General features: G+C 37.6%; 2 protein-coding genes across 3 annotated transcripts in view; one reads left to right on the forward strand and one right to left on the reverse strand.

The window, feature by feature from the left end:
• BLTP3A (bridge-like lipid transfer protein family member 3A) overlaps positions 1 to 1408 on the forward strand; it is a 57201-nt gene extending 55793 nt beyond the window's left edge. Inside the window, exon 21 of the mRNA XM_070941501.1 lies at positions 622 to 1408. Coding sequence (XP_070797602.1) covers positions 622 to 747 — 126 coding nt within the window. The 3' untranslated portion in view covers positions 748 to 1408. The remainder of the gene's footprint in view (positions 1 to 621) is intronic.
• A 4755-nt stretch (positions 1409 to 6163) lies between these two features.
• On the reverse strand, positions 6164 to 17065 carry TAF11 (TATA-box binding protein associated factor 11). Of its 2 annotated transcripts, none has more exons than XM_070939714.1 (6): positions 16623 to 17065; positions 12657 to 12998; positions 11111 to 11259; positions 9364 to 9451; positions 7485 to 7581; positions 6164 to 6545 (listed from the first exon to the last, which is right to left on the reverse strand). In XM_070939714.1, exons 2-6 carry the CDS (start codon positions 12807 to 12809, stop codon positions 6415 to 6417), a joined length of 618 nt encoding a protein of 205 aa, XP_070795815.1. In that variant the 5' UTR covers positions 12810 to 12998; positions 16623 to 17065; the 3' UTR covers positions 6164 to 6414. The 2 variants fall into 2 exon arrangements, with proteins under 2 accessions (XP_070795815.1, XP_070795813.1); XM_070939712.1 differs by having other exon boundaries at positions 16618 to 17065.

Raw genomic sequence — 17065 nt, forward strand, 5'->3', positions numbered from 1 at the left:
TTTCAGAAAAAAATAAATCATTCAGGCAGGAAAAGCAGCATTAATTGCATGTGTTAACACTATGAAACTTAGGCACTAAGTGGTATAAAAATTATGTTCTTTATTGTAAGACAATAAGCATGAATTCTGCTTTATTTTGTTCAGTGAGGCATGCTAATTCATGCTGGTTTATTGCTTTTGCTTGCCTCCCTCTAAATTTGCTGCTCTCTAGGTAAGCAAATACTGAATTGCTTTTCAGATTAATATTAACAGTTGGAAATCTGATAACATTCTCTTAATATTCCCTTATAAGAAGTGCTGAAATTAGTTACTGTATTAAATTCTTGGCTTCCAATAAATAACTAGATTTTTCAGTATGTGAGTAGTTTCCTGGAAAATTTATTCTAGTTATAATTTCATTTATTTATTATATTCATCCCTTGCTTTAACTCATATCGCTGCATACAGTGTTTCACTGACTAATATTTTTCATCTTCACAACAATCTTTTGAGGTATGTTAGGTTCAAAGGTCATGAATGTCCCAAAATGATTAATGGCTAAATAAAATTTGAATTCAGGTCCAACACTCTTACCAGGCCAAGTTTACCCCACATTTTACAACCTTGTTTTGTATTTTGCAGTTGAACGCAGCATTAACTTTGGAGAAAGAGTTACAGGATACTCAGAGAGCTCTTGCAGAAGCCAATCAGGACAAATTACGTCTGCTGCAGGAAATCAAGAAATATGATCCTCTCTTCCAGCTTTGACAACAAAGACCTGAACAAGAGATGCTCAGAGCATTCAGAAATTACTACCAGCATTGAAAAGGTTTACTTGTTAAAAGCAAAGCAGTTAATTTGTTCATCTTCATTCAAGAGCTGCTACTTTGAAAACAGAAGCAGAGTGCCATTACAAGAGATGGAAGCGGATGTAGTAAGAAAGTACGTGGGAATAAGATGAACGGGAGACTGGATTTAGTAGCCCAGCTGTGTCTGGAAAACATAAAACTGTACTTAGCTAAAGTTGCACTATTGTCAGTTGAATAGTGAGAGAAGAAAATTATGATTACTTGAGTTATCATAAAGCAGTGCTGATAAACATCTTTCTTGCGATGACCGGTTTCTTATAGGTAGGTGTTGGGGACATGCTCACCCTACATCAAAGAAATTACATTCTGCTTAGCTCAGGCATAATTAGGGAATTCTGCTGTAGCAATGTGAGTTGGAATGGAGATACAGTTACAGGCCTAGCACAGGAAAAAAAAGTGCCCAGAACAGAAAATACAAAATCCATCATCTTACTGCTCTTAGAGAAGAGTTGAGGGGGCCCACAGTTTCTCATGAAATTATATTTTCCCTAATCTCCTTTCTTTATAATACGGTAATCTATTAATGCTGTATTGATACATTAACCTTCCTTGTTCTTAAAGTCAACCTCCTCATTAAAATGGATTTTCAGCCATTTTGGAGTATAATTAGATGAGAAAGTGCCTGACTAAACATTTTGTCCTTATTAATGAAAATATAGGTAACTTTATTTTCCATAACTCTAAATAATAATGTTGGAGAGGCTTGGAAATGAGATCTGTCAAGTCACTTTAGGTCCGTGATGGCAAACCTATTGCACAGCATGCGTGCACCGGCCAGCTAATTTTCGGGCCTTCTGGGCCCACAGGAAGTCAGGAAATGGGTTGTTTCCAGCCTCTGGAGGGCCTCCAGGGAGTGGGGTGGGGAAGGCCATTTTCGCCCTTCCCAGGCTCCAAGAAAGCCTCTGGAGCCTGGGGAAGGTGAAAAAGGGCCTACCAGGCCCACTGGTAACCTTTTTGCCGTTGCGTGCCAAAAGTGGGGGTCGCACGGGGAGGTTGCGTGCACATGCATGGGATGTCAGGGCACGGGGGTATTGAATTATGGGTGTGGGCATGCATGCACGTGACCCCCCGCGCTACTCCCGCTTTTGGCATGCGATGGCAAAAAGGTTAGCCATCACTGCTTTAGGTCATATATTTAAGGAATTTGTTTGGTAAATAATGAATCAAAAACTTTTTCTGCAAAATGTGGAATGCTGCTAGAAATTGTTTTAGCTGAAGAATCGTTGATTTTTTTATTTTTTTTGTGCTATCACTTTTGTATGATACTTGGAATGAAAGAAAAACAGTTTGGCTCTAAAATATACAATAGCAATGTTAGTTTCTAAAAGGAGAATGATATATCCAAAAAATGTTAGAAAAGTTAAATATTGCTTCCCAAAATAGTTATGTACCCATAACTATGCCAAAATAGAACATAGAAACAAATAATTGCTAATAATTCATCTATAATAGACAGTAACATTTTCAATTAAAGTTATCCATAGCAACCAACTGTAACAGAAAACTCTCATGGATTTTAATCTAGATTTGTATGACTTATTTTTAACCATGTGTAGAATGCATATAAGTTTTATTATAACCTGCTGTAGCTGCATATCAAATAGATAAATGGCAGAATCTGAAGTGAACAAATTCTGAAAGCATATCAAAGGCAAAGATTCCTTTGTTTTGAATTCAACTCCTGGTGATTATTTGGGAAGGTAAAATTCAAAATCTGAATTTATCCTTGTGAAAGAATTAGGCCTAGGCCAAGTTCTAGCAGCATTTCTCACTAAAATGTAGTTTTAACTTTAAGTTTGATCTTCTTACATAGAAAAGAGTGATTTTAAAAATATTACGCTGAGTCTTATAAATAGATATATTCAAAGGTTTTTTTTTAGATCAAGGCATGAAGGATAATAGAAATTAATTAGTATGAGTTGGTAATATCAAATTGAACAAAGTTTATACTGCTGTACACATATGAATCCAAGAATGGGAACGTGCTATAGGCATTTTAAAAGCTGCAACGTACACAAAAACCAATGGCAACTCTAATGGGCTGTGTGAATAGAATTAGAATAGAATGGACTACTGACCTTAGAATTGATGGGTACTTTTACTAAGCCAGCTCAAAATTCACAAAAATATGTGCAAGCTTTTAAGTTGTCCAGAATACTTAATTGACTAATAACAAAATAAGAGAGGGAGAGCAAGAAAACAGACTGACTTATTTTGAAGCTCTGGCATCTGTACGCAGTTAAATCTTGAAACATAATATAGCAAGGGATTGTGAATTTTTATAGGATTTTTTTTCAAGCAACATCTTATCAAAACAATATACCATAATGGGTCAGAGTGCAGTTATTATATAATGTCCTTTATAGATGGCATTTTGTTTTTTAAAAAAATGTAACATGATGTGGATAATGAGCTTCAGTAAACAGCTGTTTGCCTGATATTATCCAATTTGTTTATAATAAAATGCTAAATTTAGTTTATGCACTACAAGCTAATCTTTGACTAGTAGCTAGTTCTTAGTTGAAGCACCCACCTGTTACAGAGTTATCTTTTTGTCGAATTTCTGCTTTTCTGCCTTGATTGCGATACAGCAGTCATGATCTCATCTTCACCATGTGAATTATAAAGAACGTTTTTTAAAAAAAGCTGCTGCTTCAAATAATTCGTTAGCCTTTGGGGTTATTTGTAGAATTGCTGAAGTCTAGGAAGTTTTGCAGCTGTGCTGTGCTTCTGTCAGTTTCTTTAATTTAATGGCAATGATTTTTGCTTATAAGATTGCATGTATTCTGAATTTTGCCTGTTTGCTATGTAAGGAACAGTTGTTGCTTCTACACTTTTCCTAAGTTATATCTGTTACAATATTCTAAACAAACCCAGGCTATGCACTGGAGTAAACATTATTCTGTCTCTCCATATTGGATAATGCCCTAATGGGACAGGCCTTCTTTAATATACTTGCAAAAGCACTCTTTATCCAAAGAGTAGTGTGCTTTTGCAGATGTATATGCTTATTTTTTCTGATGAATTGAAGTCTATGACTATATGAAACTGCTGATACGACACACCAAAATAACACATTAAGTTTAACTATGTCGATCTGTCAACTTTGACAGGAAGGTTGTTAGTGAACGGTGCTATGTGAAGACATTTTTTTCTCGAAATCTAATTGTTGAATAATTGCCCAAATATGTTGATGATTTATTTAAACAACTATATGTGCACCTAATTCTCTTTTGAGTTAAAAATGAGGCAAGTATGAACATTTATATTTGGTGCGATACACATTCTGTTCACTTAAAGTAACCTTTTCATTTAGAAATGCAGGATACAAAAATTAGTGTATTTATAATACTGTATATTTTGCATTTTTGACTAAAATAATTTTATCATGTCTTCCAATATAAATTTGGTTTAAAATAAGGCAAAATGTAGAAACAGTATACTGTGGCAAATAATTTGGTGTAGTATGCTTGTTTCAGTTAGTAGAAACTACAGCTTATTAGCCTGTTATGGCATGAATGCCTCAGATGCTTCCGCTACACTGAGAACAATTATTTATCTAAACATAACATGAGTATTAAGAGGAAAACCACTGAAGCTGATATGTGACTACAAAAGTATTTTAGCTTGGTTTCATTTTTGAAAATGTTTTCCTTTGTTCAGTGCTGTATTTATATGTAAATGTGAAAAACAAAACTCTTTATATGATGTCATATCAAAAAATTAATTTTAAAACTCTAAGTCTGTATAACTGCTTCTGTAATTTCAAACAGGAGAGTATATGGGAATAGACAATATGTGGTACAAGCCTGACTTGAAATCTAAGCCTTCGGTATATTGGATCTCTTTCTCACACAATATAGTTTCCTCTTGACTATACTGGTTCTATGAACCCTTTTTAAACATTATGTATTAAAATGCTTAACTTCTATTTCCACTGATTTATTTCTCAGGCTTAGGTTTCTAAGATTTTATTTATATTAATTTATTTGTATTGATAATTGCAATTAATAATATACATTGTGAACATTTCTGAACTTGTCACAAACACTTAAGGGCCTTATTAAAATGGCAAGTTTTAAAAGTTTAAGATTAGCTTTATGATGCACAACCATGGTTTTGGGTAATTCTTTACAAGTATAGGGCACATGTTTCCTTGACCTTGCTATATTCTCTCAAATTCTCTTATTTGTTTAAACTGAGAGATCAATGCAAATTTAAACATTAGGATTAAGAAGAAAAATAACTTATGATTACTGTGCTGGATATAGTTGTCAACAGATGTAATGATACCTGCAATACCAATAGTCCTCAGGTAACGACCTTTATTGGGACTAGAATTTCTTTTGCTATGCAAAGAAGTAATTAAGCAAAGCATCACATGATGGTGCTGCTTAACAACGGCAGTCCTGGCAGCAGTTAAGCAAAGGTATGTGACTATGACTTGTGTCCTCCTGCCAGCTTCTCCATTGACTTTGCTTCTCAGAAGTGAGATGGGAAGGTCGCAAATAGTGATCACATCTCGTCAAGCTCCCACCATGATCCATTCCCAGCTTGGTCCCTGCCAGCCCCAAGCCTTGATTCTTCAAAAGCCACTTTCAGGGGATCACTCAGCCAGAAGCCAGTTGTTCTGTTCAAGCTCCTCCCACCTGTCTCTCTCTTCCCCTTCTCTGCCTCACCTTGCAGGTGAGGGTGATGTTATATTCTGCCACCCTTTGTTACCCATCATCTTCCTCTCCTCTCCCCTGGGCTGGCTGGCTTCAAGCCTATAGCACCAGAGATGGGGTAGCAGCAAAGGGCAATGGCAGAATCAGCAGCATCTTTATCTTGGCCATGCAGTGCAGGGTAAGCAAAAGGGCAGAGTTGAGCCCAGTGCTCTCTGAGCCCCTGTACAGTGGGGCTTGAGGCCAGCAAGCCCAGGGGAGGGGAGCAAACAAGACCCAGATGAGCTGGGGGTGGGGACAGTGAAGTATAGTGAAGTCTTCATCTTGGGCATGGTGTGTAAGGCAGCCGAAAGGAAAGAGATGGGGGGGGGAGATAGGCAAGTGAGGAGAACTGAAGCAGAGGCTGTTCACACAAGGCAAGAGAAGGTGACCTTGGGAAGCAACGATGGTTATAAATGTGAGCTGGTCACCAAGCATCCAAATTTTGATTCCATGATGATAGGGACATTGTGAAGGTCATAAATGCAATGCTGGTTGTAAGTTCATTTTTTCAGCAGCGTAGTAAATTCAAATATTTACCGATTGGCCATTATCCAAGGACTACCCATAACACATTTTTAAAACTTTTTATTTCCTTTTAAAAGAAACCATGTTTCAGAAGTTCCCTGTAATCTTATTACATCAATATTTCTTATTTTGCCTACTTAAGAAAATGTTTTATATCTAGCACAATATACCTGCAATATAGTCTTATCATTACCCACTCAGAATTATTGCACAAGGAACACCTTAATTTTGTAGAACTTGACGGTTTTAAGTAAGCTGAACATACTCTCCAAAGTCTTTTTCATTTCAATGAAAACATCTCCAGTCCATTTAAGATACTTTTTTTCGCTTCCTCTTCAGTGATAAAGAATTTTTTTATATTTGGAATTTGGAATCTGTCCTCGTGATTTCAGTCGTCTGACTGCTTCACGCAAATGCTTGGGTTGCAGAGGTGGCGATTCTCCCCACTTTTCACATACATCTAACGCTGTGCAAGACAAAAGTAAATCTGTTATGCTAGCTGCCAAGTCACTGGATTAGAGCTGTGTAGATGTGATAGCAAAATCCATATTTCTACATGTATTTTAGCAAAAGCAGTTACCGTGCATCTACAGAATAATTACTTTTTCTATACCCTGCTTATTTTGTGCAGTTCAGTGCAATGTACATAATGCTTCTGCCTTCTGTTTGCCTCACAACTAACCTAGGAGAGGGGTTAGGCTATGAAAAAGTGACTAACCCATTCAGTCAATTTAATGCCCAAGGGAGGATTAGAACTGTTTCTAGTCAAAAGCACTTTAAACACTGCACCGGCCTCTTAATGTTCCAAACTCTTAATAGAAAGCCTGTGAAAATTAACAAAATTAGTTGTTTCTGCTGCACAACATACTCCATATTTATACACACTCTTTTGTAAAATAGTAAAGGAAATTTTTTCTGATCGTAAGCAATGGGTGGAAAATAAGTGAAAGCATTTGTAGGTATATTGTATTACTGTTATTACATAAGAAAAATTATCTGAACACCAATTTTATTCATTTACACTTAAGTTTCCCCTTTGCCAACTAAAAAAACCAAGCAAATATACAGCTGATATTTGTTTGCCTTGATTTAACAATTATGTTTCTCTTAAAAATACTGACCTGTTATGTATTAGTAGCAATATACATACTAGGGAATATTTAGGAGTAAAATGCTGCATACAATAGCAATAGGCAAAACTTGATGTTCTGGTTTTCTGACATCGATATAGCTATAACACAACATCCGGAAGACATTTTTACCACACAACTATTTACAAGATGGATTACTAAAAGCTAAATAAAATATATACATGAAAGAATAGCTAGATTGCAGTAATTAGCAAGGTATGTCTTCAGTTAATGGAAGCTAAAACAGTTAAGAACTAGATTATTCTTATACTTACCCTCTTCAACTACTTCTCCAACAAAGACTTTAGAAATTCCTGACATGGCAATAACAACGTTCTGAGACACAGAGGTTCCAGTAATTGACTGGATCAGCTGAAAAAGGAGGAAGCAATTCCAGAGAATCCAATTTTTTTAGATATTTCTTTTACTTCCAATCCTGAACACTACTGTGTATAATAGGGTGTAACTCATTTCCCCTATCATCCAGAAGCCAGAGGTAACAGCCCATGGATAGCGAAATCGCTGGAAAGGATAACACCTTTTAATGTTTTCTGAGATTTGAGAGTGAGAATGGGAACAGAAAGCTTTTGAAAGCAAACCCGCTCCTCCTCTCACCCCTTCTGTTCAACATTTATGTAAAACCGCTAGGCGAGATCATCCATGGTTTCGGGGTGAGTGTTCATCAGTATGCTGATGACACACAGCTATATATCTTCACCCCAGACCACCCCAATGATGCCCTTGCTGTGATGTCCCGTTGCCTGGAGGCCGTGCGGATCTGGATGGGGAGAAACAAGCTCAGACTCAACCCCTCCAAGACCGAGTGGCTGTGGCTTCCGGCGTCCCAGTATAGTCAGCTGGTACCATCGCTGACAATGGGGGATGAGATCTTGCTCCCCACAGAGAGGGCCTGCAATTTGGGTGTCCTCCTAGATTCACGGCTATCTTTAGAAGATCATTTGACAGCCGTGGCCAGGGGTGCCTTTTATCAGGTTCGCCTGATCCGCCAGTTGCATCCCTTTCTGGATCGGGACGCCTTGCGCACGGTCACTCATGCCCTAGTCACCTCCCGTATGGACTACTGTAATGCTCTCTACATGGGGCTCCCCTTGAAAAGCACCTGGAGGCTCCAACTGGTCCAGAATGTAGCCGCACGGGTGATTATGGGCGCAGCTCGTTGCGCCCATGTAACACCTCTCCTACGCGAGCGGCACTGGCTCCCGGTGGTCTTCCGGAGTTATCACCTTTAAAACGCTCCATGGCTTAGGACCTGGGTACCTACGAGACTGTCTTTTGCCACCAATAGCCTCCCACCGACCAGTTCGTTCTCACAGGGAGGGACTAGTCAGGGTACCGTCAGTCAAATTATGCTGACTGGTGACCCCCAGGGGGAGGGCCTTCTCTGTGAGGGCTCCAACCCTTTGGAATGAACTGCCCCCTGAGATACGAAATATCCCTGATCTCCGTGCTTTCCGCCGTGCCCTCAAAACCCTGATGTTCCAACAGGCGGGGCTAAACATATGAATATGTGAATGTTTTTAAAATGTTATCTAATTTTAGGTTCTATTTAATTGGGCCAAACTATGTTATAATAATAATTTTAATTAGAAATTTTATGATGTTTGTGTATCTATATTTTTCTTGACTGTACACCGCCTTGAGTCCTATGGGAGAAAGGCGGTATAGAAATATAATAAATAAATAAATAAAATAAATACTTAAGTCCTTAAAATCCATTGACTCCCCCACAGCCCAACTCTGAACATTGAAATTGATGGCTTTAAGAACAGAAATGGAAGAAACTATCTCCAGTTCCCACTTTAATTTTTAAAAGGAAAGTCCAGCATTTCACATTGAAAAGTGAAAAAAGGCAACTATTTTCAACAGCTCAAACTTAAGGTGCTGGAAGGTTGCAGAGATAATTCCAGGGACACATGTGAGTTTCCTACCTCAGTGTCAGCACAAAATTTTATGGTAAATTGATAGTGAGACAAGTTACTCATGCACAATAATCAATAGACATCAACAAATCTGTGAGGGAAATGGGCGGTTTCTAAATGTGATAAATAACAGGGGTCTCTGGGGCTCTTTGAGTTTGGTTGTTATAAATAACCAAACAAATAAATAAATATACATGCAATAAATCAATCTTACCCGTTTAATAGCAGCCTTAGGGAAAGCTGATCGTCGATACATCTCATATCGATTTAGCTGCTCTTCAGAAAAAGAGGAAACCAGAATTCTGCGGCAAACAATAATTACAGCGCTTATTTAAAATTACAGAGTGAGAAAGTTAGTGAGATTGTATAACATTCTATCAATAAACACCGAGTTAAATCTAGCATTTTTATTTTAGTAGTGGCATTTCCTGAATTTTGCTCTAAACATTCTAGTTAAAGGAGGGTGACTTTGCCTATTTTTTCTAGCCTAGAAGCCTTTCAGTACAACTTCCCCCAATGTCTAGAAGGTCCCATACACAGGTAACCATTGGGTTTCAGGGGAAAATAGAAAGAAAAAAAAAGCAAAAATATATCCTATTGCAGTGCTTCTTAAACATGCTTCTCACTTTTAAAAATTATGGACAACCCCCAAAGAGCCTTCTTTTGTACATGTTGTATTTATTTTTACCATATTAAAAATAAAAAATGATGCATCTATAGAATAATTACTGCAACATATTATAAATAATAATGATAGTCCTTGAATTATGACTCCAATTGGAACTGGAGTTTCCCAACTAAGTGATGAAGTTGTAAAGTAATTCACTCTGCAAAATCTTTTCTTTTTGGAAAGGAAAAATGCACATATGCAGATTAATAAAAATAGTTCAAAGGGGAAAGTACATCCTAATGCCAGGTCATAATTACTATAAGTCATTGACCCAAAAAATAAAACCAACTTTGCGCTGATAGTTCAGTGGAAGAATTCTTGCCTGCCATGTGGGAGGCCTGGGTTTGAATCCCAGCCAATGTAGGGAATATCCCTTTTTTGAGAGAGCCAGTTTAGTGTAGTAGTTAGGGATCTGGCTAGGAATGAGAGACTATGAATTATAGTCCCACCTTAGGCACAAAGGTAGCTGAATAACCTTGGGCTAGTCACTCTCTCAGCTCTAGGAAGAGGCAATGGCACACCACTTCTGAAAAGCTTTGCAAGAAAACTGAAGGGACTTGTCTAGGTTATTATTATTATTAGTGTATGGTGGTGTTACATTAGTCAGGAGACCACAATGCTACTGCAGAGTAGTAGATTGGCTGCCAATTTCCCAGCCCTGTTGTAGGATATGCTCACACACTTCCCAAGCTGTACCACAAGAGGGCGAGCTGGCTTTGCACCAGAAAGAAAGACAGGCAGCTCTTCCTGCAGTATCATCCTAGGCCCTCTCCCTTCCTTGGAGCTGCCTTGTAAATGGACGTTGCAACCGGGAAGATTCAGAGCCAGCAGGAATCTGACTGCCTGCACAAAGCAGCAACTCATCTCCCCACCAATGTGGTACCTATCTATCTACTCACATAGAACATGCTTTTGAACTGTTAGTGGACAGAAGATGAGACAAGGGATAGGAGCTCACACTGACATAAGAATGCTAGCACTCGAACTGCTAGAGCAGAGACCATCTCCAGCCTCATTAAGTCAATGAGCCACTAAGGCTCATATTTATCTAGGACAGGTGAGCCCTGAGAATCATACAAAATTGAACGGAAGAAAAAAAATGACAAAATGCCTGTTCCCCTAAACAGTTTCCATAAAGTATCCATTAGATGACAGTCTTAATTTCTGGAATTCCCTGACCAAAAAAAGAACAACAACCCATTTTTTGCCTTCCTAAAGAGAAAACAGAAAGATACACCTTTTATCTACTCATTTAGCATTAACAAAAGCATATAGATGGAGAAATACTCACTGCATTTTTTGAATCTCATCTTCATCAACTTTATTTTTTTTCTCTTTTTTCTCCTTTATCTCTATTTTTATTTTCTTGGCTGCAATAGATTGTGATGTAGAGTCCTCTAACTCTCCAGGGATCAATTCACATGCTTCTTTGCATTTAATCTAGGCAGAAAATTGATTATAACTCAATTATGTTTACAAAAAAAACAAGCCTTTTTCTGAGTCAAGCTCAACTCCTAGTTAATTGATGTTCATACAGCAAAGCAAAAGTGGCTTGACACCACTTCCTGGATGCTTTCAAACTTTTTTAATTTTAAGCATCCAATAGTTGTACTTATAAAGTATAGCTGTTGAACACCTAGTTTTTGTAATCTTTCCATAATAATACTACCTGCATGATACATAACATAAAGGTCTGCAATTTGATAAAGCAAGCTTTTGAATATTTAACTATTATTCCTAGCCTCTTCAATTATGATAATTCATATATTTGTAAACTATGCTTATCAGTTATAATTCAAACAATGAGGGGGAGTGAAAAATCTGATGAAAATAAATTGGTGGATACAGTACTTGATTTTATTCTAGAATCATAGTAAGAGAAGTATAGTGGCTAAACAAATAAAATGAATACTCAGTTATCATTTTTCATGTTTTACTCTCTTCCTATATATGTTACTGAAAAATCTTGAGCTGATCAGTCTTTTACAATGTCATGCTTTGCATTACCTTTTTTAAAGTATATCGTGTTAAACATAGGTTAAAAGAAAAATGAGCAACTCAAAAAACACCCAGCAACACTTAATATTTGGGTGTGCAAAAAAATGCTCTAACGTTTTGTATTCATTATTTACCACAAGAATCCAAATAAGGAAATGAGTTTCCAGGATCTAAAAAATTATGACTGTGTAGATACACACACAATAGTCTAAAAGGTAAACAAAATTCACCAGAAAACAGTACCTATCTACTATCTATATATCACTAAAACTCCAATTCCTGTAACCTTTAACTGGGTGAAACAGTGGGCAACAATTTTCGAACCAAAGTAAATTACTTTGGGCTAGCTTACAGAATGTGCCCAAAACCTGGAAATGGTGCATCATAGGGCAACTGTTTTTGAACCAAGCTATCTTAAATGGTCTAACTTACAGAATGCGTACAAAATCTGGGGCCTGTAACTCAGTGGAATTGAAATGTGGCAAATTGTATAACATATTTTACGATATAAAAATGATCATAGACATCTGAAAACATTTACTGTGCTGATGCTTGACTGCACAGTTCAGTATGGGCTATTTTCAAGACAGATCTTTCTGTCAACGTATGTCAGCGTATACACTTTCCAGTGAAGGCAGTACATTAGAAGCTCCGTCATTGCGAAGGAAAAACGTCTAAAAGGGATCACGAGCTTCTAGTTTTAGTTAAATACGGAACTCCAAGGAAATAGCGGGCGAGGAAAATCCCCGTTACTTCGGGGCAGCAATCACTCTGATGGATCAGCATGGAAAGCGAAGCCCCGTTTCTGCAAATTGCGTTGCCAGCTTTTCCCTCCTCACCTCTACAATCTGTACTTCCTCTTTGATGTCGGCCGGTTCTTTCTCCTGGCGTTCCGCCACTTCTATAGCAACGACGGAAGACTCGACGGAAGAGGGGGAAGACACAACGGGCAGAAGACCATCCTCTTTACCAGACTCCACAGCCTCAGCCATACTAAACAGGATTGACGCGTGTCGCGCCTTGATGACGTATTAGGGCGGCACGGGACGCCTTGTTTCCATGAGAACGTACCACGCCCCCAGTAGGCGAAACTAGTATTGCGGACTTTTGTCGCTGCTGTTGGAGAACCGAGCCTTGCGGGCGAGGTTCAATTCGCGGATCCCAGGCGACGTCGTAGCGGTCTAAAACAATGCAAAATTGAGTCCTTTTGTTGCTTTAGTATCCAGCAGCAATATATACCAAACAAAACGAAAGGTAAACTAGGACAAGGAATTCCAAAATTACGAATGCAAACTATGCGTTTAAGTTGGAATAAAGATCGATGCAATGCTCAGTACTCTATTCACACAACCCACTAAGCAGCGATGCGGTAACGTGGTGGGATTTCGGGGTAGCGTTTATATGAACCCCACCAAAGCTGATTTATACAGTTAAAAAAAATGATAATCAATAGGTAAATATTTTGGGTAAACCCGGATAATAAAGCATTCCCCTGAACCCATGTTTTGCTATTTCTTCAAAAAGCTATGCACAAAAGGTAAACTAAAGCATGTGACTTTTTTAATGGCTTTAAGGTAAATTGAAATATCAAGAAAATTATGAACAAAAAGAATTATGTACTGCGACCCTTCTTATGTTCATGGCTGCATTAATTGTTCCAGTACTCTTGGGTCATTGCTTTCAAAACAAACGAGGGAAATTAAAAATAATAAGTTCTTAGTAAGAACTTAGAAAGTCAACGTAATAATGTCTTTTTACACATCCTGTATTTCCAATTTCGAAATGAAAAAAATCTGCTCTTCTTTAAAAAAGGCATCTGCCCATGTTTGAATATATTACTTGGGGGTTCCTTAATCATCTCATACTAGATTGCTTCCCTCTTTTTTGCACAAGCTTTCCAAATATAAGACTTTAAAATAATATTCATTGATGCAAATATAGGTTGCTTAAAGCTTTATTACTGCTAGGGATAATTTTTTTTTCTTATCAACTCATACCATTCTGTGTCTGCACAACTCTGACAAACCACAATGCCTAAACTAAAACTAAGCATGACACATTGGGATAATACACACATCCTGCTTGTTCTGGCACAAAGATATCTAACTACAGAGGATATGTCCTCAAAATGTCAGCTCCATCTAACTGCTGACCCACTGCTGACGCAGCCTGAAGTCAGGTTTACATATTCCAGTGTGAAAGTAAAGTATTTTCTTTCTTTCATGACAATCAAGACTGCCTGGAGGAGGAACTTTGGTTTGATATGGCCAGGTTCAGCTTCAACTTCGCATGTCTGCTGTGAAATCACTACATCTTGTCTGGTTGCTAGGCACTGTCACCATTGTTATTTGGCTGTGGCTACAAGAAGATCAGACATCTTTGTGTCTGTATCTTACTTATTCTTTTGCAGGATTTAGATACTACATTGCTGATCTCCGGGAAGACAGCTATCCTGCACTGCAACTTTATATTTCCAGTATTAAGGAAAATAACCACAAAGGTCCAGAGAATTTGCATGGCACCCTCCTTCCCCGAATATGCATAAATACTTAGTTTGATTGTGTACAGGTAGTCCTCACAACCACAATTGAGCCCAACATTTATGTTGTTAAATGAGAAATTTGTTAAGTGAGTTTGTTCCATTTTATGATTTTTCTTGCCACATTTGTTACATCAATCACTGCAGTTCTTAAATTAGTAATACAGTTGTTAAGTGAATCTAGTTTCCCCATTGACTTTGCTAATCAGAAGGTCGCAAAAGGAGATCAAATGACTCCGGGACGTGCAACCGTCATAAATGTGAAGCAGTTGTCAAGCATCCAAATGTAAATCATGTTACTATGGGGATGTTGCAATAGTCATAAGTGTGAAAAATAGTCATAAGTCACTATTTCCAGTGCCATTGTAACTTTGAACAGTCACTAAATGAACTGCTATAAGTCAAGAACTACCTGTACTGTCTTGAAACTTAGATTGAAGAAATCAATCTCTTTTAGAAGAGAGATCAATATTTCTGCAACTTGAACATTTAAAAAAGGTGTAATATGTAGCTTTGCATGTCAACAACTTTGATATTCCCGTTGGTAAATAAAGCAAATGCTAGAAAGTATTTCTAATCAACTATTCTGATCGCTCACACAGCCTTATCATGGGGAGACTTGCTATTGACATGGTAAACTGATCTTGCATTTCTAAGACAGGACTAATCTAGTAAGTAAATGATTCTAAAAAAATAATTTCATAAATGGTGCTATTTAGAAGTTTTCCAAATTAACAGAGATTAGGATTCTGATTTCAAGATGCAGTAATATGGCTGAGCATTAGATAGCAACATCTATGAAAACTTTTCATAAAGTTAATAAATACTTCAGTTATTTTTCACTGTGAGAGGCATATTACATTCATGAAGTTGATAATCCTGTATTGAATTTAAAAAAAAAATTAATGGCAGAATGCCCAGAATGCACTGCATCAATACATTTTTTCCTGTGGTTGGGGACATTGAACATGACTGTAATTTCAGATGGGAAAAACCAGAAGTCTTTTATAGTATTGACTGATGGAGCTGTCTGGACAGCAGTAGCACATGGCTCTGTTTTAGGCATGCATTAAGGGCACATTCAGTCCCACATTCTGAAATGTGAGGAAAGCACTGCAAAGCTGCTGTGATAAAACCATTATGTCTTAGCTTATTATGTGAATCAACCCACTATGTTATGCAGTAATGGCTTGTTTTGGTATTAAGGATATGAATATGATCAGGTATTTTATGATAATTGAGTTTTGTTGCTAAATGGGAGGTGTTTTTGAGAGATGTTGCAGAGGTCTGAAATTTAATAACAAACTTCTCTTTTCCCAAGTTGCAATTATGTTTGAAGTAGTTTCCTCAGTTCAGCTATGCTTCTTTTAAAGCCTATTTGTAATGGAAGTGAATTTCAAATGTGCATTTTGAATAACAGCAGTTGGAAAGCAAGTTAAACCCAGGCAAAAACTGTTTTACATGCAATCAGTGTGGTGATTTTTTTTAGTAAGTATTGATGACATGCAAACATTGTAAATAATTTACTGAGTCCCCATTTCCCAATGAACATGTCAGTTTGTCATACTTACCCAAATTAATCTGAATTAAATTAATCCAATATTCTGCATTCACATAAAACACTGAACCTTTAACTAACTGTACCGACTGTGACTAGGTTGGATTTAACATATTTTGCATACATGGCAAATCTCTATTACTGATAAAAATAGCTGGGTAGGAATAAAGATTTCTTCAATTTCAACAGATCTACCTGCTGTCTCCTTCCTTCCATCCATTTGTGACTAAAGCACTTTTAGTACAATATCTTCAAGCCTAATTTCAACTACCCATATTTGTCCTAATCAATATTAATATTCAATATTGAAAGGATTGACTTTTAAATATTGATCTGAGTTTTCAGTAACACATGACATTTCTGGACTATTAATCTTAAATGGGCATTCTGACAGTGTCTGTTCTGCCTTTCACTCCATCCAACCGATTTTCCAATTTTTACATTACTTTTTTCATCTCCCAGATTTGCTGATGTACTCAGGAGCTTGAAGTTCATTTGGTCGATTTGTTTTCGTTTCATATAATGAATTGCTACTAGAAATTGGATTTCAAAGAAATGAGCTTGAAAATAACTAAACTATCTGGACTAGAATAACTTCTGGCCATGAGATTACATGAAATGCTCCACCTTCTAATGGGACTCAGTGGGCATGAGCCTTTGTTTATTGCACTAAAAATATGTTGATAAATGTTCTGTGACTTACCTGACCTTGGTGAGCAAAGTCGAAAACTGTTGCTCGGTTGTTCTCAATATATCCAGACGCAGCGAAATATCTAGCGTGTGTATCGCGGCGCGTTTCTCTACAAACTTTGCATAGGTGAACTCAGTTACTTGAGAACAGTCATCAGCTAAACATCTTCACTGGCAATTCCCAGCTCCTTATTCTTAAAGGACGAAGAGTTGCCTTTTTTTTTTTCTTTGAAAATGTTCTTTTGTTGGGAACGACCTTTTGTGCTTATTCGAGTAGATCCTTTTCCCCCCTTAGAGTGGCCAAAATGTCGCGAATGCTTACGGAACTGCAATCGCCGGCCGTCCCCCTTTACCGTGTTTTACCACATCTCCGCAAGCGCTACTCGCTGTTAAGAGACAGCCGCCAAAGAGCGCGACCGACCTCTCTGCCTATCTCGGCTTCATTAGCCGGACCGGGGCTT

This window comes from Pituophis catenifer, unplaced genomic scaffold (assembly GCF_029215685.1).
Source record: "Pituophis catenifer annectens isolate HBS135680 unplaced genomic scaffold, rPitCat1.0.hap2 SCAF_3, whole genome shotgun sequence".
Classification (NCBI taxonomy): domain Eukaryota; kingdom Metazoa; phylum Chordata; class Lepidosauria; order Squamata; family Colubridae; genus Pituophis; species Pituophis catenifer.